Source organism: Hesperophylax consimilis, chromosome 11 (assembly GCF_061612785.1).
Source record: "Hesperophylax consimilis isolate HC1 chromosome 11, BYU_Hcon_1.0, whole genome shotgun sequence".
Lineage (NCBI taxonomy): Eukaryota > Metazoa > Arthropoda > Insecta > Trichoptera > Limnephilidae > Hesperophylax > Hesperophylax consimilis.
The window spans coordinates 33,565,809-33,592,630 of record NC_142846.1 but is presented as its reverse complement, the minus strand read 5'-3'; the positions used below and the strand labels follow the sequence as shown (position 1 = coordinate 33,592,630).

Below are 26,822 nucleotides of genomic sequence, written 5' to 3'. Positions count from 1 at the left end.
TTATTATCAATTAAAATTGGTCTATACAGCTTGTTTCATATAACTTAAATGGCGCCACAAAGTAATTTTGAAACTATTGAAGAAATAATTGTTTACCATCGTTTTTCTGTAGTAGACAAGTAATGCTCATAATATGAAAATCATAAGAATTTTAATTAGTCAGTTAATAAAGCTAGAAACTACTTTATAATTTTTAAATGTAAACAAGCATTTTAGAAGTAAAAATGTGTATGAAATTCCTTCAAATTGTCTTCGGAAAAACAAATCTAAGTGCCAATTTTTTAAACTTAGTGTAAACGTAATTTTCACAGCATAAAATGCTATTTCACACATTTAAAAGTTTTTCTTGAATTATTTTGCATATTCGTGGCATTTTACGTAGGTACTTTGTTTATTTCGCGTGCCATTATTTTAGCCGTACATAAACGTTATGTTTTATTATGTCAGTAGGGATCGCTTAATTCCGTATTTCCACCTCTTCAATTGGCCAAAATAAAGTAATGAGCTAGCCACTAATCTTTATAAAAACCATTTCAAGGCTTCAAACAATATATCCATTTTGTTATTATCATTTTAAAATTAATAACAACGCTATACACTTTAAAAGTAAAAAATAATATTTCCTCAACCGTGAAAAAATAAATTATAAAAGAGATTTGTCGATTATTTCCACGCCTATTAGGCATATCTGTTTCCTCGGTATCTCAAGGTGTCGATAGCGATTCGCTTCGACTACAGTCGCCACCGTGGATTTGCGTAAAAACTTTAAAACCATTCAACACAGCGGCCGAGCTTACTACAAACGTGATAAATGTATACATTTTTTAGTTAATGACGCCAGACTCTGTCGGGATATTGTGAAGCGTTGTCGTGTCGGACGAACAAGAAACATAATATCTTTAGTCGACTATAGACTATAGACTCGCCGTATAGATTCGAGTTCATAGATTTTACAGAACCGGGTTCTCACGAGGGGGGTGGATCCAGGCTCCCCACCCATGACACCTCTCACCAAACTAGTTTCTCCACGACTCCCACGTGCTTCGATAAATAAACAAGTGCATCATTAGACCATCTACGGAATGCGTCCGAGACGGTCGTCCTGAAGCTTTTTTTCTAATGTTCGTATAACATTGCATACTTCTGTTCGTCGTGTTTAGCAGCATGATTTTTCGGTGATGTGCCAACATTTGTGTGAAAAATTGTTTGTTGATTGTTGAAAAAATAGATTGTTGCGAATAAAAAATCTGTGTCGTAATTTTGCATGCGAAATTTCTGATATTTTCGATCGAATCAGTGTGCTTTATAAACTATAATAACTTATCTTATATGATAACAAATTGACACATTAACTTTTAAAGTGATACTTCAAATAACTAAAAATCTTTATTTACATCGTAAATTAATGATAAGCACAGTCTTTATGAATAGCAATTAAATAATGCTTACAAGTTGATTTTAAATACGTAATAAAATAATGATGATAAATCTACATCGGATAATAAAAGTCCAGTTCTATAAAAAATAATAATTCCTGAAAACATATTTTTTGAGTTGCTGAATGATTAATTTGCTAATAGGGTTTAGTGTACCCGAGTCTAATTAAATTGTAGGCACTAGTTGGTGAAGTGTTTGGAGTCAGAACTGAGGATTTAGTGACGCAAGTGGAAGTGAGGAGTATTGCAGGAGATGCCTCTGGAAGACTTCGTGATGGATGAGTTGGAACAGGCGCAAGCAGAGAGGCAGGAGTTGCTGCTGGGAGGAGCAGCTTCTGCCAAAAAGCCTCAAAGTAAGTACAACCAGTCTACATTTTTTCCCATTTTAACTACAAAACATTTTTTTTGAGTTTGTATCAAGGTTGTTATGTTGGATTGCTGAATAATAAAATATATATAAGGTACCGGAAAATGGGGTGAAATTATTCAACTTTTTTTATTTTGTCATGATTTGTTTATTACAATGGATCATTACAAAAACGTGATTTGATTTGTTTATTAAAATGGATCATTGTAATAACGTGATTTAATTTGTTTATTAAAATGTATCATTCTAGTAACGCGATTGGATTTGTTTATTGCAATTGATCATTGAATTAACGTGATTTAATTTGTTTATTAAAATGGATCATTGTAATAATATGATTGGATTTTTTATTACAGATGTTCATTGTAATAATGTAATTTCATTTGTTTATTACAATTAATCATTGTAATAAACAAAAATTGTGAATAAATATTGCGAGTTAGAAAATTCATGTAGTTTATATGACATATATCGATAGACACTGATATGTTTTACAAATATGTATAAATGATAAGAAACTATTACAATCCGTGGAGATTTTTCTCTGTGACTGAAAATATCAAAAAAGATTCAGTCACAACTCAAAAGACAATATTGTTCAGTAAATAAAAACCATAAAATATTACACGTATTTTGAAAACTCTACACAAGGAATTCATTTCTATGCCATTTTTGGGGATGCTGTGTGGAAGGACCTTTCTAAAGAAAGGAGGGAAAGGAAGTTCTGGGAAGGAAAAAGGTATTAGGGGTGGGTAGGAATCTAGGTATCGGTGTATTCAGGAGTGGCGGACGTATGATCTATCTAGGCGATGTGTCAAGAGAAACCAGTTGGAGAGGTCAAAGGGTCTCCTCAAACCAGCCTCTCTCGATCTGGCACGCCACGCAGCTGGTGGGCAGGCGCATCTTGAAGACACCTTACCCGATGAACCTGGGCAACCCTGCTAATTCACCAAACGTAGTGAACCGCTTGGGGTGACCTACAGGAGAGGTGTTGGTTATTGAATAAATGGTTCCCGGGGTGGCGGTACCCAAATTAATCGTCTTTGTATCAGTAATTTCTGAGTGGTAGAGAGAATAATTGCAAATCTGCGCTGATCAAAATCGCCCCGTTTTAAAAGTCACCCCGTATTACGCTACCAATTTGACAATATATTGTGGTTTTCGATAAAAAAAATTAAGGCGAAGCTTAATGCTAAATGACTATTTTGATTAATCTTTATAACAAATTTGTGTACATTATGAATACCAAAAATATGATTTGGATAAATTGAAGGTTTTCCTATCGTTTTGCTTGAGTAGAATACAAATAAATAAATAAATTACTCAATAAAAAATATAAATGTAAGCTAAAAAAAATATTTTTTTCAATAGAAATGTATGAACGCGTAAAGGAAAAAAATACAGTATTATAGCTAAGATTATCTGTGACAGTTTCACTAGATTAACTTTTTTGCTTTCTTATAAAATTATTTACAAAATAAATAAAAACCCGTTTCGTGCTTGAAATCAAACGTTTCTAGACTCTGTTTGTCTATTACAAGAATATACACATTTATGCCTTGTAGCTTCCTCGTAAGGGCAAAAATGCCATTTCTCGTGAGAACAGTTTGGTTTGTTCCAGTCCAAATTTTTTTTTGCCTCCAGCAAGTGGTTTTCATGAAATGCGTTAATTTTCAAAATAATACACAGGAGAGACATTTTTTTACCAATATACAAGGTGTATCGGCACGTACCCGACAAACTTTAATCAGCTATTCCTTAGCACATTTGGAGTAAAAAATGTTATGGGCACTTTGCTGTCCGGTAACATTTTTTTTTTCATAAAAAATGTACTATTCATATTTTCACCACATGTCACCACTGTTTTATCCTTTGTCAAAGTTTGAAAACCCACCTGGCAATATTTTATTCGAGTTTCGTTGAATAATATACATACGTACCTACATTAGCGCGCTCTTACGATCACAACGAAATGGCATGGCACCATTCGTCTCATTTTTAGCTATTATTATTTAGTGTGTATGAAAGAGCGAACACGCTTTTTGACACACTTGCTAATAACAGCTGTTGAACACGAGAAACAATGCCAATGAAAGTGACGGAGTGTGGATTTTTTTATCATTTTTTGTTTTTAATTGAAAAAAAATGTTACCGGACAGCAAAGTGCCCATAACATTTTTTACTCCAAATGTGCTAAGGAAAAGCTGGTTAAAGTTTGTCGGGTACGTGCCGATACACCCTGTATATAAAAAAATGAACACTGACCTATTTTATCAATCTGATAATATGTGTAATAATAATATATGATTACAAAACTGACGAAGTCTCTCAAGAAATGGTTTGAATTTTTCACTGAAAAGAGAAAAAATGTATGTAGGTACAAGGTAACCAATCTATAGTTAGTTGCCTTTATAAAACGAAGAAATAAGCATACTCTAGTTAGACAACTAACATTAATATTAAGTCTTTATGCCACACATATAAATCTGCTGCACCGGTTACGATATGCTTTACGATTGATTCCGTTGATTCCGGCGTTCTGGAAAGTTTCGATTACACGGCTGGAGAAATCCTCTGATTTTCTAAGTGAATAAGTCGTCAAGCCAATTTTAAAGTGCAACGTAGTAACATGTTTATTAAATGAGATTCCTCTCAGATGTGACGTCATAGCCGGTTAAGGAATTTGTGATTTTAGTCCATTTTTAAACTCAATATTCATCTCAACAGCCTCCGTTGTCCAGGGTTAAGACTCTCCACTAAGTTCAAATCCCAGCGTGCGCAAGTAAATTTAATTTACGAATTTGTGTTATTTTTAATTTACTCATTTAAAATAATTCCTAGTACACTTGCGGCACGTTCCAGAGTGGAAAATACTCTCAGTATCGCCCTGGTGTAAGATCGCCATTCAGAATTTAAAAGCTACTTAAAATGGCTTTAGCCGTGTTTTGTGACCAGATTTGAATAGCTAGGTACTCCCCCACCTTCCTTTTCCCACTCCCACTATCTTCAGCCTCACAACATAACCCATTTGGCGATGCCATAGCCATACTGGCTCCATACGGTTGGGATCAGTTGGGACTCTTGTGCAGTATTAAAATTAAAAAAGAAAATATTATAATTATGCATTTAAAAAAAAATTAACTTTAAGTCAACACAGTTTGCGAAAGCACCCCATTAAAATCACCGTTATTTTTCATGCACATTGTGTACACTTAGAAAACGGTTTCAACAATACTATGGATTTCATTATTGCACATACATAGTTGACAAAGAATGGTAATTATTGTAATTAATAAACGCTGTGTGAGTAATTAATCATTATACCCATTACTTAATGCTCTATTTACAATGTGCTATTCTTTGACCTCTAGTTTTGTTACAAATACCACAACTATGTATTAACAGTTGAAAGTCCAAATTATACGAATTGGTGCTACGAAAAATAATTATAAAATTGATTAATTAGTGATAGAATTTCTTTCTAACAACCTTGGGTATAGGATGGTTCAGACATTGCTGCTTACATATATATTTAAATTATTTCAATTTATTAGCGGTAGAAAAATTAGACTAATTAAAAATCTAGGAAGCACAATTCACCACAACTTCAGCTGGACACATCATATCAAACAAATCATAAAAAAATCCTCAAAACAATAAAAACTTTCCAAAACATAAAAAATCCACGAAAAACTAAAATAAAAACAATATATTTAGCACTTGGTCAATACATAATAGGTTATGGCATCATTGTTTGGGGAGAAGCAACAAACTCAACAATCGGTCATATGTAAAAGCTCTCTGGGCGTTAAATAAATAGATAAATAAAATAAATATGGAAATCGCACAAAAAACATCTAAAAGGTAATATTTAAAAAACATAGAATGATTTACAGAGACCAAATTTTGAACATGTTGATGCCATTTCGCAAAAATACGCTAAAAATAATAACACTACCTACTAAACTACATTTTTAACCAAAAAAACAAGTTAGTTATAAGTTACAGAAAATATTTTTTTAAAACTCCGACGGTAAACACAAGCTCTGGACAGTCAATAAAATCATTCAACAACCTTTACTCAATACAAAAAATGTGCGAAAGTAAAAATATTTCAGATATAGAATAAAAATGGATTTTATGTATTTAATTACATTAATAATTATTTATTTTATTTTACATAAATGGATTAAAGACTGAAAATATAAATATAAAAAAATAAAGGTTAACTAATTGAACATTTATACACAAAACCACTACAATACAAACGTACCTCAAAATATTTGCGGATTTAAAAAAAAGAATTTCAGTACCGCCTTTAATATTATATTTTCTTTTATTTCATCTCAGTTTTTTTAAATTACTTTATTTATTTATCTTTTTGTCGAATTTTATAAAACGTTTTAATATATAAAGCACCCAGTGACGCCCACATTATCAAATCATGTTTTAAAATATGCAAAGTTATTGTATAAAATAAAAATATATAAAATAAATAAAGGTTTAAAATTCGAACCAGCACAAATATTATTATTATTATCGATTTTAGAAAAATGTGGTGAACTTCCATGATCCATGGTGAACTTGTTAAAATACGTCATTTCCTTACACAAAGTGGCATGAAACCATGGTATATATTAATTGTCGTGATAGAAAAAGTAATTTCCGGTATATCTCGAGTATTCGACATTGAAGCGATTTTATTTCAACCTTCCCGAAACGAGTTTTTCATGTTCCTTAATAAATTTTAATCGTCGAGGAAGATGGTTACCATTAAAATGGTTTGGTTTCTCAAATTACAATATAATAAACCTTGCCAACTAGCGATGGGTCGAGCGGAAGCCACGGTACCTGATCAATATTTTCGAACGGCTCAATTGAACGACGGCTCAATTGAAAGGGAGCCTTGAGCTCAGAGCGTATGAGCAGTGAGAATACTGTGCTTGCCCGTTACGACTCGCCGATATGGCTCCCCGAGTACGGCTCCCCCGCTACACGGCTCCCCCATACTGCTCCCCCTATGCGGCTCCCAGCTCCAGTAAGCGTAAGCGTATCGGTGCGCCACTCGTACCACAAGAAAAATAAGATGCTACATAGTTAGTAGGTGTAATTTCATATGTCCAAGTCTAGATGTCGGACTGTCAAACACCGTTCACGCCTCTGAGTATGTAATAAAATTTTTGGATAATTTTAATGTCGTACGAATACGGTTCATCAAAAAGAGCTAGCTCAATTGTACGGCTCGTTCATGAACGACTCACCGCTATTGCCAGCAGACCGAGAGCCACCGCCTTGCTGTAATGGAGTACCATTTCTGCAACGGACACATCAGTTATCCAGATATTTTAAGAACAAAAATTGCCCTTTATGTCCCAACAATTTTACAGATCTTTCCATCTTTCAAGTTACAAAACTAATCTGTTGTTAGTATTGCCCGACGTATACATGCCACATACATTTGCTATTGGAATGTAAATAATTAAATAGGTACCTACCTTAAGAAATACATAAAATCCGTTTAAAGAATAGTAAACTAAAACCACCCAAGATCCACATTGCAAATTATTAATGAAAAACATTAATTTTTACAGCGGTATAACTCAATGAGTAAAGCTTCAAGGTTAATCGCGACGCTCGTTATAATCTACGCGTTAATTGATGGTGTCAATTTTTTTATTTATTAAAATACGCTTTTATCAAGCTATTGCTGTACAGTTTTAAGACAAATTATTTGTTTGCGCCCGTACATACGCAATATGAATATGAATAAATAGTATTGTATTAAATAATAAACACAAATAAATTCAATATCGGATTGAATTAACAATATCATATTGTATGTGTATGTCTTTCTCGGAAGAATTGAGTTTTTAAATGACCGCTTTTACCCGATATTACCTATTTCATTTCCTTTGAGGGTCGTTCATATTGTCTTCAGTGATTGAAAAACATTTACTTTGCGAACACCCTATACTTTGTTTCCGGTTCAGTTTCACTGCCAATCATATGCTTCCACCGTAAACTAACACTCACACATTGGTTTACGGAGGGTCTTTAAATGTGTTAGTAGGGACTCTTAGGCAAGAAACGACGGAATTTTTCAAAATTCTTCGGAAAAGAGGTACGTGGCACTATTTTTGGTTTTTATTTTTTCTTTTTTATTTTAATGTATTTATTCCTTTAGGCATAAAATGGGTATATTTTATGAAGATATAAGATATATAATTTTAAAATTTTTTTAGGAATACAATGTTTATATTTTACAACAGACTGTATTTTTTTACAATACAGATGAACAGTACGTAGCAAAAATACTAAATACAGTTATGTTTTTCCAATATAAACGTTTACCAAAATGGCATGAATAACTACATAACATTCATTATTCGCAATTCTCTTTAAATCTGAGGTTTATATGTGTTAACAAGACGAGGGTTCTTATGCAAAGCACAAATGGTCTCTGATTACCTTTTGTGACCTTTTTTTTCTTCCACATGTCATAACTGATCACTCGGCCTAGTAACCGCCAAACCCCTCAAACCGACCTTGATTGTCCAATACCAACCGATTTTTTAAATGCTTTAAATTTAAAAAAAAAAAAAAAAAACAAAAATGTTAAAGGAGACAAAATCATAAAGATTTTTTCCTTTTAAATAATGTCAGGAATCACTGGTACGAATCAAGTACGTCTCTTAACACCCTGTAGACATATTTTATAGTTATGAATTCCTAATAACTCTTGGAATAAGTTTTCTAATAGAAATATTTTATTTCTTCATTATTATAAACAGCCAGTTTAACTCTGTTTACATTTAGCAAACCAATTTGAAAGTGAAATCTGTAGAGTATTTACAAATTCTAAAAGTTGTTGCAAGATTATGGCGTAATTTAATAATAACATTCAAATGATACATAAATATTTGCAAAATTAATGAAATGGATGGTATGCATTAATGGAATTTAAAATGAACATTTTAGAATCTTGTATGTAATATCTATAACTATCATAATAATGTAAATGATTACAACAATCATCATCATCACTTTTGGCTCTACAACCCCTGGTGGGTCTTGGCCTCCTCAAGAGTCTTCCTCCACTCATCTTGGTCCCGCGCCAGCTCTCTCCAGTTTCGAAACTCCAAGGCAGACAAATCTTTGAGGACGTTGTCGCTCCATCTTAACCTTGGCCTTCCCAGGCTCCTTCTCCCTATCGGTCTTAAGCTCAGCAGGGACTTTGGTTCTTGATGCTCGGTCATTCTCTCCACATGACCTAGCCACCGAAGTCTTCCCAGTTTTATGAACTTTGTGACGTGAGCTCATTGTTATAACGTCTGCGCCAAAATCCATTTTCTAGAACCGGTCCGAAGATGCGCCTCAAAATTTTCCTTTCAAAAACATCCAGTGCTCGCTCATTCTTCTTAGTTAGAACCCACGTCTCGGCTGCGTACGTAAGCACTGGTCTAATTAGTGTTTTTTACACTAATACCTTGGCGGTTCTGGAAAGCAGTCTGGATTTTATTTGTTTTTGTAGGCGGAAATAGCAGCGGTTTGCATTCACGATGCGCTTCTGGATCTCCTCTGTAGTGTTGTTATTGTTTGTTATCAGGGAGCCCAGGTATGTGAATCTTGGTACCGTTTCAAAATTTTGGCTTCCACATACGAGAGATGGGGTTTGTTGGGTACATCCTACGGCCATGTATTTGGTCTTCTGCTGGTTTACTACAAGACCCATATTTTTGGCAGAACTTTCAAGATTTATGAAGGCGTCTTGTAAATCATGGGAATTTTTCGCAATTATGTCGATATCATCAGCGTAAGCCAATAGTTGCACAGAGTTGTCAAATATCGTTCCTCTTTTCTCAATGCCTGAGTCACGAATAACTTTTTCTAAGGCTATGTTAAATAAGAGGCAGGCCAATCCATCTCCTTGTCTCACCCCGTAGAGCGCTTCAAATGGTTCGGACAGATCACTGCCAACCCTGACTCTACACGTATTTTCATAATACAATTTTACACGTATTTTCACAATACAACAATATTTTCATAATATTATTTCGTATCAATATCTTCATGACATAATGCATAATGACGGTTTGGTTATTATTTAACTAACTACCCTTCTCGCTGTTTCCCTCAGGGGAAGACAAAGAAGACGGACTGGCGATCTTGGCACATACTCCTTGCCTCATTCACATTCACACATCGAATCATGCATACTCTTCTATCATTCTGAATCTTGACACGACACGAGATAATGATGATTGCATCCCATCTGCAAAACTGTTTTTTTTTTAAATTTAACTATTTCGTGTGAATCAACCAAACCGTTGCCTTAGCTGTCATTTTTATATCGTATCATTGCTTGTTGACTGTTTTTTTCCTAGCATTGATCTAAATCACGCGTATCGTTGCAATTTTTTTTGACAATTATGACACCATGTCTAAGGTCTCGACGTGAGTCGGAACAACCTCGCCCGAGCTGGTCGCTGGAGACTGTGGAGACTGGCATCGCTGACGTGTTTTCAATTGGTCGGCAACATGAGCCTTTGTACGAACCTCGGCGTATCTACTAAGATACTCGAATCGTTGACTTATTGTAATAAAACAAATTGTATCCACAATCTTTACAATAGCAACGTTCCCAGTTGCAGAAATAAGGTTGTAAATCTGTCATATTCCTTTTGCATCACATTACCCCTTTAAAATAACTAGCTCCAGTGTAGTGTATCCCGTTGCAACGCGCAAACGTTCTCGTGACGTCATGTGAGATAAAAAAGCTATGCATGTTTACAATGTACTCCACTTCTCCGCGTCAAAGACCTTTCTCTTGTGTAAACAGCAATCTAGAGGGCAGTTTTCAGAGCCTGCTTTTGAATTATTTTTGTCAAAATATCGCTCATTAGCTTCAGGTTTTTTTTTAATTAACATTTTCATAAATTCGTCATTTTCTCGTATGCTCGTAGCTTGTGTGACATAAACAATATTTGCACCTAGATTTTCACAAGCTTTTTACGGTGGGACATTATACGAATCTTTGACAAGTCTTGAGTTATTTTACAATTAATGGTTGCTGATTATGATCGTGAAATTCGTACTCTAGTCAAAGGCGTATAGTTCAATCACACATGTACCATTTCTTTTGACATTTATTAAAGACTAACTGACGTTTACCCGGCGTTGCTCAACTTTTTTCTACTTACAGACTTCTTCTCTACAAACAGAGAGACGCAAATAGCGACCTTGTTTTATACTATTTAGAGATAATAGAGATCATTATGGATTGCGGGATACGAAAACTTAATAACACAAAATCAAGATACTGAGTTTGGAGTAGCAAATATCGTATGCGAATCAGTTTGTGGCCTGAAATCAATATTTGACCCAACTATTTGGGTAGCTGTGGTTAACAGTTAGAATTGGAAAAGGATCTTGACTTAACCTTGGTCTTTTTGATCGATATTATGGCCTTGAGGCACACTGTTGGTTATCATTGCACAAGTATCCGCAAAAGACTCGAATTAAACGTGTAGAAGCATTTAACGTAATAATATAATAAATTGTTGTAACGTAGATATTTGGGTAATCTTCACTGTCAGAAGGGGACGGATAATTGGGTTACAAGTGATTAGGTGGAGGAATGCAGGAACACATGTTAAAGGGAGATGCATATACACGAAGATAAAAGATTTGTAGATAAAAAAATAGAAACTTCTGTAAAAAAAAACCAATCACATTGATCTCTATAGATACTTTTTACAAGTTTAAAAAATATATATTTTAAACACCACTGTTTTATCCTTACACTATAATACCTACGCTCAGGCTTCGCCTTTGTGGGATTTTTTTGTTACTCTTTCATTCTATATTACTATGTATGTACCTGAATTGTATATGTATCAAAAATTTTGTTAATTAAAAAAAAATAAAATAAAAGAAGAAAAAAATAGTTTTGCGAATCTGTTAAAATTATTGGTAATCCGGTTAAAAACGGGATTGCATGCCGTTTTCTAAAAAACTTCTAATATATCGAAAAACTTTTAAAAAATCCAAATATATAATGATTTCACAAACACGTGTTCCGACAACGTGATAATAATAATACATTCGTCATTTACTAAAAGTTTATCAGGAAACCTATTAATTCATTCGTTAAGGCTTGCAATCCTGGTTTTAACCGGTTTACAAATATTTTAAGAGATTCTCAATAAATTAGCAATACACATTTTTCTCCGTGTAGTTGCGACAACATAGTATTCTGGGTTGCGGCCTGTACGACTCGGCTTGCCTTAATGATAGCCAACCTTCGATAGGAATACGTTACGTATCTAAGGAAAACTCAATAAAGATGATCACATGCAATAAATTCTACTCTTGCCGATGGCCGCTTCTAATAAAGTTTTTGGTAACAATCTCAAATTGTGTAGTAAAATAATGTTAAATATTTTGTAACTATAGTTATAGCATTTAAGTGTAGCATTTATAATAAGTTGCTTCTATGGAGTTATATTAAGTATTTAGTCAACAAAAAGCAGGACGAAATTTAATTTAAAAAAAAACATCGATATCGCCTCACTAAAAATACTACAAACACGTGGAATTAATTATGCACCGAAGATTTTATAGCTGATCAATAATCACATCAATCTTAAGAACTTGACAGCTTTACATACTAATTGTGACTTCTATAAGTTATGTTGTATTTAATTCTTTGATCTTTGGAATGCGAAGTAGCTGTATCATGATGGAATATTGAATTAAAAATTCTATTTAATTGACGATTGCCAACACGTTGTGGTTACATATTGTCACATTCTGCTGTAGACTCCTACATTGTTTGGCGACCTGCTGAATATTTATATTTATATAACCATACGTGATTATTACCTGTATAATAAAAAAATAAATGTTTATTAAATGTTGTGTAAGTCATGCCATCATTTTTGGTTTATGCGACTCGTAAATTACTCTCAGTATTTTCAAGGGAACGAAAAATATGACACTTTTTTGAAGATTATTTATCATAACTTTATTTATTTATTTATCTCTGTTAATATACAAATAAGTACAACAATTACCAAAATCTACTCAGCCATAGGACACATTAATTTTCATATACCTAAATCAAGATTGAAATATAAAACAAATAAAAATTCAAAACTAAAAAACAATATGAAACACAAATATTACAGAAAAGTAAGACCCAAGTAATATATAATAAAATCAGTACAACATATTTTTTAACAATAGCAGATTTTTTCTGAATCCATATAAATTATCGACGAAAATATCTACTTCAGCACTCAATCTTATTATACAATCGACACATTTGGGTCAGAGAGCTAAAATAGGCGATATTATTTTTGAAAATATTCAGGTGAAAAATGCTATGGTGTCTTAAACAATGGGAATTGGGGACTTTTATTTCAATATTGCTAAGACATAATGAAGTTTCAAGATGACCGTGGATAATTTTATCCAAACATATTAGGTCAGTCAATTGCCTTCTTATTTTAAGTTTATTAATCTTTAAGTATTCACGATGTGTGTCGTATGATCTAAGATGGTCATTGGTCATGTAGTCCACATTTGAAAGATAATAGTCTAAGCATTTTTTTTGAACCGATTCTATAATGTTTTCCATACTTGCAATAATGTGGATTCCAAATAGTGCTTCCATATTAGGGTTTTCTTCTAATTAAGGCATAGTAAATGGTTAGAATTTATTGAGAATCTTTGACAGGTTTAGTTATTCTGTGAATAAATCCCATCATTTTAAGGCGATGCACTACGTAGTAAAATCCAAATCCAAAATCATGTGTTTATGGTTTGAAAATTTGGTCGCCTAGAAATGTTGCAGATGCTTTAATTAAATACTGCGAGTAGAATACATCCTGGTCTTTGAAATAATCGAGTATTTTTTAGAAAAGTCTTTTTATGAGCCCAGAAAAAAATAGTGTATAAGGCCTATGAAAACGGCTTTAAAGTTCAAAATCTCCTACTTTCGAACCCATTTTCGGTTATGGTTTATGTATAATGTGGCAATTAAGTTATTTATAAAATGATCGAAAAACATTTAAATATTTGTGCCTGAACATCCACAAAATAAAATAAAATGCACTTTTTGGTCATGTTTTTTCTTGCATAAATCCAAACAGGTGTTAAGCGGGAAATTAAGCCTTATCGCCATCTTCGTAAGGTGTGTTATTGATGGCGGCTCGATTCAAAATATTACACGACGTAATGCATCGCCTTAAGTGATCTGAACTTAATGTCGTTAATGTGTAAATCAAATATGAATTATGAATCAAGAGTTAGCAAAACTGTTTTATATTATACTAGGTGAACCCCCCGGCGTTGCTCGGGCTATACACAGAAGTCACAGGGTCAAGTGTGCAAAATTTCATTAATCTCTGAATAAAATAATATTATAATAATCGGATAGTGCAAACGCCGGCCGCCACAGACAACCTTCTTTACATAAATAGCTGAACCTATCGTAACTAACTCGGGGTGATTAATGGTTTGGAGTAAAGTTTTGGGGTTGTGAATTCTAGCAAACTGGGTGTAGTTTCAAGGTGTAAATTGTCAATAATTTGAACTTGACTTTCAAATCTGAATATGTTTGCATTACAAAGAAAACAATAATATAATAATAATAATACCTATTGGACAATTTTTATAGCGCCGCTTTTGTGAGTTATCACCTCAGGGGCGCTTTACAGTTGATGCAGGTATTACAAAAATATAAATATTACCAAAATAAAGTGAAGTTAAGTAAAGTAAAATAAAGAACAGGAACAGGTGACACGAAGATAGAAGATGGAGACTCTGCAGCAAGAATCTTAGGTGGTGAAGAAACTGGACCAGCTGCTGCAGCAAGAGAGTCCACCAACAGTGCCAACACGAGGTTCGTCATTCATCCAGGTATGTGTTTGCTGCTAATAAAGCGCTGACACAATATCCTCACATTGATACCAGACCTTGGCAGCACCGCTGTGACGTTCAACAAAGATAGAAGATGGAGACTCTTCAGCAAGAATCCTAGGTGGTGAAGAAACTGGACCAGCTGCTGTAGCGAGAGAGACACTTTGTATCGTCACTAAATATTATCAAATTCACATTTTCAAATTATTGTTTTATATTAATTTTTCATTTATCGTAAGGGCAAAATTAATTTCTCTCCGTGTAGTAGTCGAAATGTCTTATTTGCGATTTCAATTTTCTTACAAATCGGTATTGATCACAGCTGAGCAAAATATTCGAGAAAACTTAATAATTCTCTACCTAATTATAAAAAAGGCGGTAAAATTTCAAACCGGTAATACATAGCTACACTATTGACACGACCGGAAAATATTTGGTCACAATCTACATAACATACTGACGACTGTAAAAATATTCATATTTCTTCACGAGGGGAAATATATTATTCCTTTCACACGACACATGTTCATTTGGAATTCTTAACATTACCAAAGTTTATTATGTGGACAAATGTACCTTCTTACTACGTGTTTCTAGAGACTATTACTTATGTGAAATATTAACGATTCAATTATTAAAATGAGTGGTGATTACTATGGGCCTCTTGTACACTCAAATGTTTTTTCTATTTGTTTTTCGTATGGGTATTGGATACGTGCTTCGGAAATTGTAAAGTTTTTCTATTTCGAAAAATCTATGCAGGAGGGGAATAATAACAATAAACGACAAGTCATGAAAACATAATGAGGTTATCTACTAATTATTTTTTATCATTATTTAAGCAGATTGAATATTTTTATTTATTTATTCGTTTCATACAAACTAGCTTGGTGGAAACTTTATTCCAACATATTTCAAACGCGGACAAAATTATGAGGCAGTTTATTTTATAGCTTAATATATAAGAATCAAAACCCACTATCCACGGTGTCCAGAAACTCGTAGTAAAAGCGGGATGGTGAATCCCCATAGTTTTAAAAAGCGTTCAAATTTTTGTAGTAGCAAAAGTTTTCCAAATCCTATCAATTATTCCAAATTTAACCTTAAAATTCCCAGTTCAGACTCAGGGCAGAAATTTCAAGGAATCTCTCATCACTTGAACGAAGAGACTTTCGTAAAATTAAAGAAAAGCAAAGAAGAAAATTTAGTTTTTCTGGGTGGAGGAAATTCACTTTCAGATTGGCCAAATGAGCCGAAATTGTTGATGAAACGAACATGTCAATTTTTTTTTATGGTAATTAAGTAAAGTCATGTGCGATATTCGAAGAAAAGAAGTGTTTTGTAGTGAATCTAGTTCTCAAGTTGTCAAAATATTTCAAGTTGTCGTAATCAAGTTTTTTGTGAACAATACAAATAAATAAACATTGTAATAAGGCACTATTTATTTAGTTTAGTAAAAAAAACATATATGCTTACGTCTGCGACAATTTCTTTAAAAGATTTTCTTTTGCTTATATGGAAAGATGATAAGACAAGTGTGAAAATATTTTAAAGGGAAGCATTGTTATTTATAACATCACCTCCAAACATTTACATTTATATCATAAAGATAAAAATATTGTTATTATCAACTATTTTTATCATCAGTTTTTATCATAAGGCTTGCTATTTAAAAAATCTATTTATAAAGTAAAAGTAAGTTAGTAAAATAAATATTCAAGGAATTTGCATTTTTGGGAAGGTGTGAGGTTGAGGAAGAAAAAGCGAAAGAGGAGGTTTGAAAATATTTGTTTTGTGACATCTTGTCACAAACATATTCAAAGCCATTTCAGTAAACGTTTTGAGTTTGATGATTGTTTTGTCCCCTGCAGGGCGATTCAGAGAGTCTCTACTACTCAAGAGGATAGAATGACAGATACTACTAGTATTGTCGTTTTGAAAGACCACCATTCAAAATCGAGACGTTATTGCTTAAATTGGCAAAATTCATTGTTTGTGACCAGATCTGAATAGCCAGGTACTTCCTAAACTTCCTCCTTCCCATGTTCTTCACTTCAACTCCTACCTCACAACCTCATATCATTACATAATTGGTGATGCTACATTACAACTGGCTGTCAGGAGAATTGGGACTCCTGTGAGGTATGCACATATATTTTTTTAAAATTACTCTTGCCATGTTTTGAACTTGTGACTTTTAATTCTAAAGCCGAAAGTCTTACCACTCTGCCACGGAGTTTAAAAATGAAATAGTCATAAAATGAAATAAATGAAATGGCGCTAACACTTTCCATACATTAAATGCACATTATTAATACGACGGTGTCGTATAGCCCTAAACATTAATACATTATTCTACCAGCGTCATACGTTACATAAATAGACTATACGTCTTTTATTATATTATGTAGTTGTGATTTGTGATTGGAAAACATCTAAAAATTTTAATTCTTATTCGAGACGCGCAAGCGAAGATTGAGATCAGTTGCAAAAAAAAGTCAAAGCGGAAATGCTGCCATCAATAAAATAACAATTGAAGTGCCATTGAAGGTCTTTTAAATTCCAACACGTAGTTTCTACGTGTTGGATTTTTGAAAAACCATATTTATTTTGACACTAATGAAGTGGAACATCCAGGAAATATTGAAGGCTGTTTTTTGTCTTTAATTTAACACGACAAAAAAAATTCTATTATTTTTGTAATAATTTTTGATGGTCAAGTTAAAAAATGATTATCATTTTGTTGTATTTCACAGATTTTCATCTTTCAGATGTGACCAACTTTTTGTTGGTTCTCGAAAAAAAATCATATCCTAAATTGCTATGGGTATCATGTGAAATTTATATAAGTTTATTAATTCTTCTGGCCTCTGGAAAATTGACTGTTATACTTCTTAAAGATGCTGTCAGAAAGTCGGAGAATTTGTGGCTATTTCCGCTCCTCAATAAAATCCAAATAAATGGAATATTACTGAACGCATCCGAAAAATAAAAACTGTTTTTGAAACGTGACGAAATAGGATTTCAAATTTTACTATTAAAAATAAAGATATAATTTTTGATACATCTAAATTTTGAAAACAATTATTAAAAGGTTTTATAAATTGAGCATTTCACGTTTTTTCATCTAATCACTGTACAAAAATTACTGATTACTGATAACGAAAAAAAATATTAGACAAATGTTTTATAAATATTATTCCTCTCTCGCTTTTTTGTTGTTTCATACAAAAATAAGTAATACAAAAATTGCAAAGTTTTTATAATTTTTTAAATATTCGTCAGAACATTTGGTTTCATATGGGTGTACATTTGAATTATTCTGTGGTTTAATTCTATATTTGAATATAAAAAGCTTTATGTTTTCTCTTTCTAACACAGTTTAGTTAATATTTCTTACTATGACGGTAAGGGAGACAAGACGATTTCTATTAAACCATATGAACTGTTTCGAAAAGCGAACAATTGAATCTACGGGTTGTTCTCTATCTTTTTGTTCCCAAATCCGAACAAATTAGCCCTAAGAGTTAATGAAATTGGCTCGATTTAGTAATTTTATCAGTTAACTGAAATAGTGGATCTGGGGTATAAAAGTGTTCACGAAAATGTTCGCATTGTTTTAAGACAACTAATAAATAAAACGTATTTATAAAAGTCAGGTAAAATTTATGACATGACGGTCACAATCTAAAAATCTTCAAAAGAAAGATAATAAGATGGATTTTTTTAAGTTACATCACCAGATTACCAAAGCGTTTCGTAATAACAGATATCTTGAAGAAAATTACAATTCAGTTTCAACGACATGTAAACATTTACACAGAATAAAGGATGGGTGTTGATTTTGTTAATCAAGTTCACACAGCTTGACCCTTTGTATCGTCGTAAGTTCCAACTAAGATACTCTAAGTAAATACTTATAATTTATTACAATTAGAAAATCACAACTCAATGCCAACCCCTCTAAAAAGTTTGTCTGAAGTCTAGAAAGTTCCCTCATTAAATTATTTATATTTTGGTTTACAAATTACACTCCTCCGACATAAATATCGCTGGAAAAATTTACCCATATTAAATTTACTTTTCGTACTCTGTGCGAATCTCACACGCTTGAAGATTCGCTTTAAGATTGATTTCGACTCTTCCATCACAACACTAGCAACATTTTTCGCTAACCGTGGTGGTAGTAGGATATTTTCAAATATTGTCAGGTTATTCGTAACCTGGGAATGTTTGTCTTTCTTTAAAACAAAAAAATATTATTTGGAAGGACGATTTTTTTAAATGTTTCTGTTAGTTATAACTACTTTACTTTTAACTTATATCCTTATACATAAGGACAAAAGCGAGTAAAAAAAATAGAAAAAGCGGAGGTGAGAAGGAATTGTCAAATTTGGTGCACAAAAATGGTATTTGAACTTGTTTTAGAAAAACGGAAATTTTTATGTTATTTTCACAATGTTCATTGTTCATTCCCTTTTCCTTGTCGAGTCTGGTATTCAATATTTCGATGAGGCGCCTTCCGAAATGCGCTGATAAACATTGTCACAATTAGATCAATTGTAGGTGTACATATTTACCTGCTTATCGATATAAGTAAAAGGTTTGCAGGAAGAAAGAGGAATATATAGTATGTTGGGTAATGAGTGTAAATTAAACATCAATATAGTGTTTGAATTAAGCGTATTTTTTATTAATAAAGATACATATATACAGGGTTTTCCAATAAGAGGTGTTATTTTGATATTCAATCGTAAAAGATCAATGGTTTCGTTGCTTGCCGTCTTGTTGAAAGTAAACGTTGTCCAGATCAATACCATCCAATTCCGGCCATAAAAATCATTAATCATCTCCGATAGCGCAATCCATTCACCGTAACTGTTGCTCCAGCCTCATTTTCGAAAAAGTAAGGTCACTCGTTGAGAATAGAGAGGCTTTTCAACAATAACTCTTGGGTTTTTGGAGCCCCAGATGCGACAATTTTGCTTGTTGACGAAGCCACCGAAGTGGAAATGGGCCTCATCACTCAAGATGATTTGCATTTAATTCACTCAAGTGAATTTTAATAATTTCAATGCGTTGTTGAAGCGTGTATCGTTCCATTTTTATTAATGGCGTAGTTTCTACTTGTCAAATGACAAAAAATGATAGCTTTAAAAGTAACATCTACGGAAATAGCGGGCTATTCAAAATAACACCTCTTATTGGAAAACCCTACACTATATAATGTACCTACGTACATTGCATAGCAAAATCTACCTCCGTAATATTATGTCTAGTTAAAAAAACGATTAGTCACGTTAAAATACCTTTTTTTCATACGAATTTCTCCTAAGAATACATCGGGAAATATGAATAATAATACGGTAAATATTTGCGATTAAAAATATTACAGCTAATGGTGACCCCGCGAGGCATGTCAAAAGGAGTGTCAATAGTTTAAATCAACAAATGATGTCTGAAAAATATGGTTCCATGATAAATCAACGCAGTGACGATTCTACACACATTTAAAAAAGTGATATATAGTCATTATAAAAGTGAAGAAACAAAGATTAGGTTTAAAAAAACGAAACCTATTTAATATATTAGTTTTTGTTTTATCACTTTTTAAAGGTGTGTTGAGTGGTCATTCTGATTTAGTCCGGTCACCGAATATTATATGCTCTTCTAAATAATTTAACGCAGGTAAAATACATTCGAATGAGTTATAAATAATTACTAAATAATTCTCGTCAACTCCACATTTTCATTTACGATTTTTAATAGAGAACTTGTCGAATGCTTTTCGAATCGGTGTCTATGCGGATTTTCTGGAAATTGAATTTCTGTCAAATTTAACACAACGGGATACATCGGATGACGTCGAAATATATTAAATTTATAACGGAGTATCTGTGCAAAGCGCGTACAAAATTTAACCAGTGAAAAAGGATATGACATTTGATGAAATATTATAATTAAAATAGAAATGACAACATCATTACTTACATATTATATCGGAAACTAATTTGATTAACCAGACATACTTTTTACTTCTACTCGATTAACCTGACATATAGGTACTCGTAAAAAAGCCTAGCACTATTGATTTAAGAAAGTGTATAGTCGCAATTAGGGACATATTAAGCTACCTACGTTAATTACTGTTTTGGAAACTTGGAACAAATGGCGATTACATCACACGGACCTAAAAAAAAACTGCATAATGTTTCACATCCCACGAAATATCACCCACAATCTGACTCGTGAAAATGAATATGTTTGTTTATTTATTAACTTCCTTATCAAGTTTTAAGCAAATAGCGATCACCAACTACAAGCAAATGTCAATCCTTAAACCTCTAAATCTACGATCTAAGAATATCCTGAGATTCTAATTTAGTTATCTTAGCTTTCCAACTAACTAACAGTAATTTACACAAAGATTTACTGATTGTTTTAAATAATATATTATCACAATGGCTTGAGAATAAAAGACGTTGCGTCGTGTGAATAAATATAATTTAAAATGTAGTTTGTTCGTGACAAAAAGTAAACTCCATAAATCCTTATTTGCGCATTTCAAATTAATTCCCATATAAATATTTAATTTCATACTTTCATTTCAATTTAATTTCATCTTTTTACCCAATAAATATGTAATAATTTTCATTGGTACAGTTTTTCACCTTTGTTATAGATTTTGGATCACAAAATAAGTGCTAACAAAGTTACAACAGTTCTAACAAAGCTAAGTAAATGACATAGATGTGTCGAAACTGGTAGTAGATAAGTTACAGTTTTGATTTAAGTATGAGAAAACGTTTTGAATACCGATATGATCCAGTTCAAAAATGTTACAAGTGGTAATTTGTGATTATTTTAGAATGACAGTGGTTATTATTATTTAGGATTAAACGTATTTTTTAATATATATTTACCAGTTCCATACTACATATAATAATTCTATATCACCACTATTTATTTATTACTAATATTACAATTTATTAAGATACAGACTATAACAACTGTGAAATTCTGTGAAAACTTCCGAAAACTCTTTGATATTAGAAAAAAATGATTATACTCTTACAAATGGAATAAATTCATATTTTTAGAAAACAGTTGCAATGCAGACTCGTGATAATAAAATACTTATTCTAATTCTGAAGTCATTGAGATTTGAACGAAAAATATCTCCGGAGAAATTCAACCCCTTTTTTGGGTATGCCATTTCCCCCAAAATACATCCCCTCTTTTATCTATATTGGGGTATAGCATTTTCTCCAAATCCAACCCTCATTCCTCTATATTGGGGTTTACCATTTTCTCCAAATCCAACACTCATTCCTCTATATTAGGGTATACCATTTTCTTCAAATCCAACCCTTATTCCTTTACCTTGAGGTATGTCATTTTCCCTAAATCCAACTCCCATTTTTCCACATTAAGGTATGCCGACGTCCTAAATGTTCAGTAATGTTGAAAAACTAAAATTTATAAACAACTTTAAAAAAAATGGAATTGCGATTTTACTCGCAGCATTCGATTCATTAAGAAATATTAAATATACAAAGCGAATAATAATAATTATTGACTATATTATTTTCAACGTGTTAATTTCGCGATTGATCTCCATAGAGGCTAATGACGTCATTCTAGGTTATCAATAAACACATTCTTCAAATTTATCGTTTTCTCTGCGCTATTTTAGGATTAATGTTTTGCCACTATGAGCAAAATAATATTTTGTTAGAGAGGTATTCAATATTACTGCCAACACCGATTCTCCATTTCTCCAAAGCAATAATCGACTTGCCATTAAATACGTTTTATTGTATCCAATGCTTGGTATTTGCACTTTGATTTAATAATAATTTTCTAATGGCGTTTAACGTTCAAAGATACCTACCTCTAATTCTGGCAAACGTTATTTCCCGACGTTTTTTATTGATGCAGTGTCGAATGAATAGTTCGTCCCCTTTTAAGATCCATCTGTACAAAAATTTAAAAGCAAGCTTCAAATATCAACTAAGAGTGAATTCAATTAGATTTGCACATATTTGCACTATTTGTGCTCCCGTGCTATTGCAGCGCTTCGACAAATTATATCACCGTGTGTTGCACACCATTGTTCCATATCTTTCTAGCCAATCAACCAAGCTAACATCAATCAATAAAGATAAATTTCATGAAAATTTCAAAATGTTTAATATACCTACAAACTAAAATTAGCTGCCATGGGAATTGAACCCGCATTACCGGAATATTTCGTAAAAATTTGGTGTTAATAAACCTCATAGTCGCTGCGCACACGCACAGCTAACAGATTCCTAAGGTTTGCACGATCACACGGTTTGTCGCTGAGTTATGTTTTATATGAACCGAAAGTCTCATAGTTGCCGAATTCATAACGCACATATGGGATTCATTCCTGACTCGCTCTCGGACGAATTGAATTACAGAACTATTATTTTAGCTTTTTATGGGATTTCTACAGCATAAACGCATTAGGGAAAACCGCCACTATTCAAAGGCATAGACCATGACACCATGGGGACTTAATTTAATTTAATTTCCATAGTTCCTGTTTGTCCGGTTCGTTATGGTGGAAGTGCAAATATTATAATCTAGGTCAATACATTGTAAAACTGGCTTTAATTTTTTGGCTGAAAACCCACGGACCGGAACCATTTTACGATAATTTGATAGTGGCGTGGGATATTATCAAGTGTCGAGTTGATTTAATTACGAACTGGCTCTATTGAATTGGTCAAAAATAAATGTAATTATTGAAAAAAAAATAAAGCGTCTCTAATTATCATCACCTCAAGGGCGCGTGGCAGTTAAATTTTGATACATTTTTCGGTTTGTTATTAACTTTGGAAATTTGACGAATTGTTCAATTTCTGTGAAACACACCACTCTTAGTTAGAATCTGCAATTTCAAAAAAAGTAAACATTTTTGTAGGGTTAATTGAATTCAAGGAAGCAGAAACTAATAATCAGAAAAAAATAACATTGCTTGACACAGATATTACGATTTGTAATATCTGTGTCATATCTGTGTATTTAAAAGTATTTTTGTGATTTTTTTTGGTTATTTATATATTCATGCCGAGTTGCACTACCCCCTTCTTTAGCCAACGTTTCAGACTGCATTACAATGTCCATCATCAACGCCCTCTTAGGGCGGGTGTCATCTGTCTGATCCTCTAACGATGTCATCTAACTCATCATCCTCTAACGGTGTCATCTGTCTAATCCTCTAAATCTGATCTTCTAACGAAACTTTGGCTAAAGAATGAGAAAGGCATAATATAGACATACTGTTTACAAAATCCTTCACAGTTCTGTACCATGTCACAATTACTGGAACAATATTACGAATTCCACCTTTTATTAGCAACAATCTGAAAAACTACGAAGCTTATAAAAACGTGTCTTGCAGCTACGAGGAGCATAGTAAAATTTTTATTTTTTTTACATTTAATTGATCTGTCTGATGTCTAGGAGAGATCGTATTAGCGACATCTGTTTCCTTTCAAATTGGTACACATCATATTTCTATCGATGTTTATTTTAATTGCTTTTGCGCTTATATTAAAAAACAGCTTCATAATTTTGATATAACAACATTTCGCGGTAAAATGTGGAAATCACGGTAATTCGTTTACTGTGATCGATATTGTAATGCCAGGTCACCTGTGAATAATTTTCCATTCGTGGAAAAATGATGTAATGATTTTTTCAAATCTATTATGGTACTGACAACTGCTAAAAAGTAGTTTAATAGAACTTTTCCTTTTTTTTTTAATATTATTTCATTCTTATTATATTATATACATAAATATATATATATATATATATATATATATATGTTTTAACTAAATAAATTTAAAAAAAAAATAATATCTTGATGTAAAAGTAGAATTGCTAAATTATTGCAATCCTATTTTTATTTATTTTTAAAGTGTATACGACATACATAATAAAGGATTGAAATAAAAAATTCTAAGAATTAACATAAAATGAATAAAAACTGTCCAAATATGTTGTAAAACAACATGTAAGCGTAGAACCAGAGGTAAGAGAGAAAATAATGATTGGATCAAGTGAAGTCAAGTGAAAACAAGAGATTCGAAAAAAATTGTAAACGTAGAACCAAAGGTAAGAGAGAAAATAATGGTTGTGTTAAGTGAAGTCAAGTGAAACTAAGAAATTCGAAAAAAAAAGTAAACGTAGAACCAGAGGTAAGAGAGAAAATAATGGCTGTGTTAATTGAAGTCAAGTGAAAATAAGAAATTCGAAAAAAATTTTAAACGTTGAACCAGAGGTAAGAGAGAAAATAATGGCTGTGTTAAGTGAAGTCAAGTGAAACTAAGAAATTCGAAAAAAAAGTAAACGTAGAACCAGAGGTAAGAGAGAAAATAATGGCTGTGTTAAGTGAAGTCAAGTGAAAATAAGAAATTCGAAAAAAATTGTAAACTTAGAACCAGAGGTAAGAGAGAAAATAATTATTGGATTAAGTGAAGTCAAGTGAAAACAAGAGATTCCAAAAAAAAATTAAGCGTAGAACCAGAGGTAAGAGAGAAAATAATGACTGTGTTAAGTGAAGTCAAGTGAAAACAAGATATTAAAAAAATGTAAACGTAGAACCAGAGGTAAGAGAGAAAATAATGGTTGAATTAAGTGATGTCAAGTGAAAACAAGAAATTCTAAAAAAATTGTAAACGTAGAACCAGAGGTAAGAGAGAAAATAATGTTTGGGTTTAAGTGAAGTCAAGTGAAAACAAGAGATTCGAAAAAAATTGTAAACGTAGAACCAAAGGTAGGAGAGAAAATAATGGTTGTGTTAAGTGAAGTCAAGTGAAACTAAGAAATTCGAAAAAAAAGTAAACGTAGAACCAGAGGTAAGAGAGAAAATAATGGCTGTGTTAAGTGAAGTCAAGTGAAAATAAGAAATTCGAAAAAAATTTAAACGTTGAACCAGAGGTAAGAGAGAAAATAATGGCTGTGTTAAGTGAAGTCAAGTGAAACTAAGAAATTCGAAAAAAAAAGTAAACGTAGAACCAGAGGTAAGAGAGAAAATAATGGCTGTGTTAAGTGAAGTCAAGTGAAAATAAGAAATTCGAAAAAAATTGTAAACTTAGAACCAGAGGTAAGAGAGAAAATAATTATTGGATTAAGTGAAGTCAAGTGAAAACAAGAGATTCCAAAAAAAATTTAAGCGTAGAACCAGAGGTAAGAGAGAAAATAATGACTGTGTTAAGTGAAGTCAAGTGAAAACAAGATATTAAAAAAATGTAAACGTAGAACCAGAGGTAAGAGAGAAAATAATGGTTGAATTAAGTGAAGTCAAGTGAAAACAAGAAATTCGAAAAAAATTGTAAACGTAGAACCAGAGGTAAGAGAGAAAATAATGTTTGGGTTTAAGTGAAGTCAAGTGAAAACAAGAGATTCTAAAAAAATGTAAAGACCTGGGGGCTATCGCTAATGTCCGGGATTTTGCCACATTTTACACTGTTTATAGATGACCTGTAGGGGAGAAGGTTAAGTTAATTCTTTAAAATTTTTTTTTTTTATTTGACTGAGGATTAAACCTTCCTCCCTAGAGAATAGAGTCAACCGTACCAACAAATGCGCTAAATCCCGATAGGATAGGACAGACATTTATTTTGAGAATTGCTTATCTCGGTGTACGTGTGATTGCCACAAATAAATCATTGTCATCAACAACGAGTCTATCTATCGAGTTTTAGCTCAATTGGATATCGGGAAGGTTTTTCATGCATTAATTTATGAAAACAAAATTGATCAAATAGATGTGTTTAAAAAAGAAATTTGTTACAAGACAGACTTGTGCGTCATTTCTTCACATCTGCCTACTCCTGCGGAGAATATGTAGGTACAATTTATGCACAGTTACTTAGTTAGTTAGTTAGCAACAAGTTTAAAAAAACACGTGTTTCTAAAGAGCCAAAACTTTTCTATTCGTATTGCAAACACTTATTAACTTTATTTCAGATCCCCCTGTTTAGCTTTTTGATGAGCCAAATTGAATACATATGGATGGTTTTAATTCGGTTCAAGAGTGCGCCAAATAGTTACAC

The 26,822-nt window shown here is 32.5% G+C and overlaps 1 protein-coding gene across 1 annotated transcript in view; it reads left to right on the top strand.

The window, feature by feature from the left end:
* Positions 1 to 863: 863 nt before the first annotated feature.
* The window catches only part of LOC149420053 (organic cation transporter protein-like), a 141,399-nt gene continuing 115,440 nt past the window's right edge, over positions 864 to 26,822 (top strand). Inside the window, exon 1 of the mRNA XM_089637455.1 lies at positions 864 to 1,789. Within this exon, the coding sequence (XP_089493581.1) occupies positions 1,690 to 1,789 (100 nt within the window). The 5' untranslated portion in view covers positions 864 to 1,689. The remainder of the gene's footprint in view (positions 1,790 to 26,822) is intronic.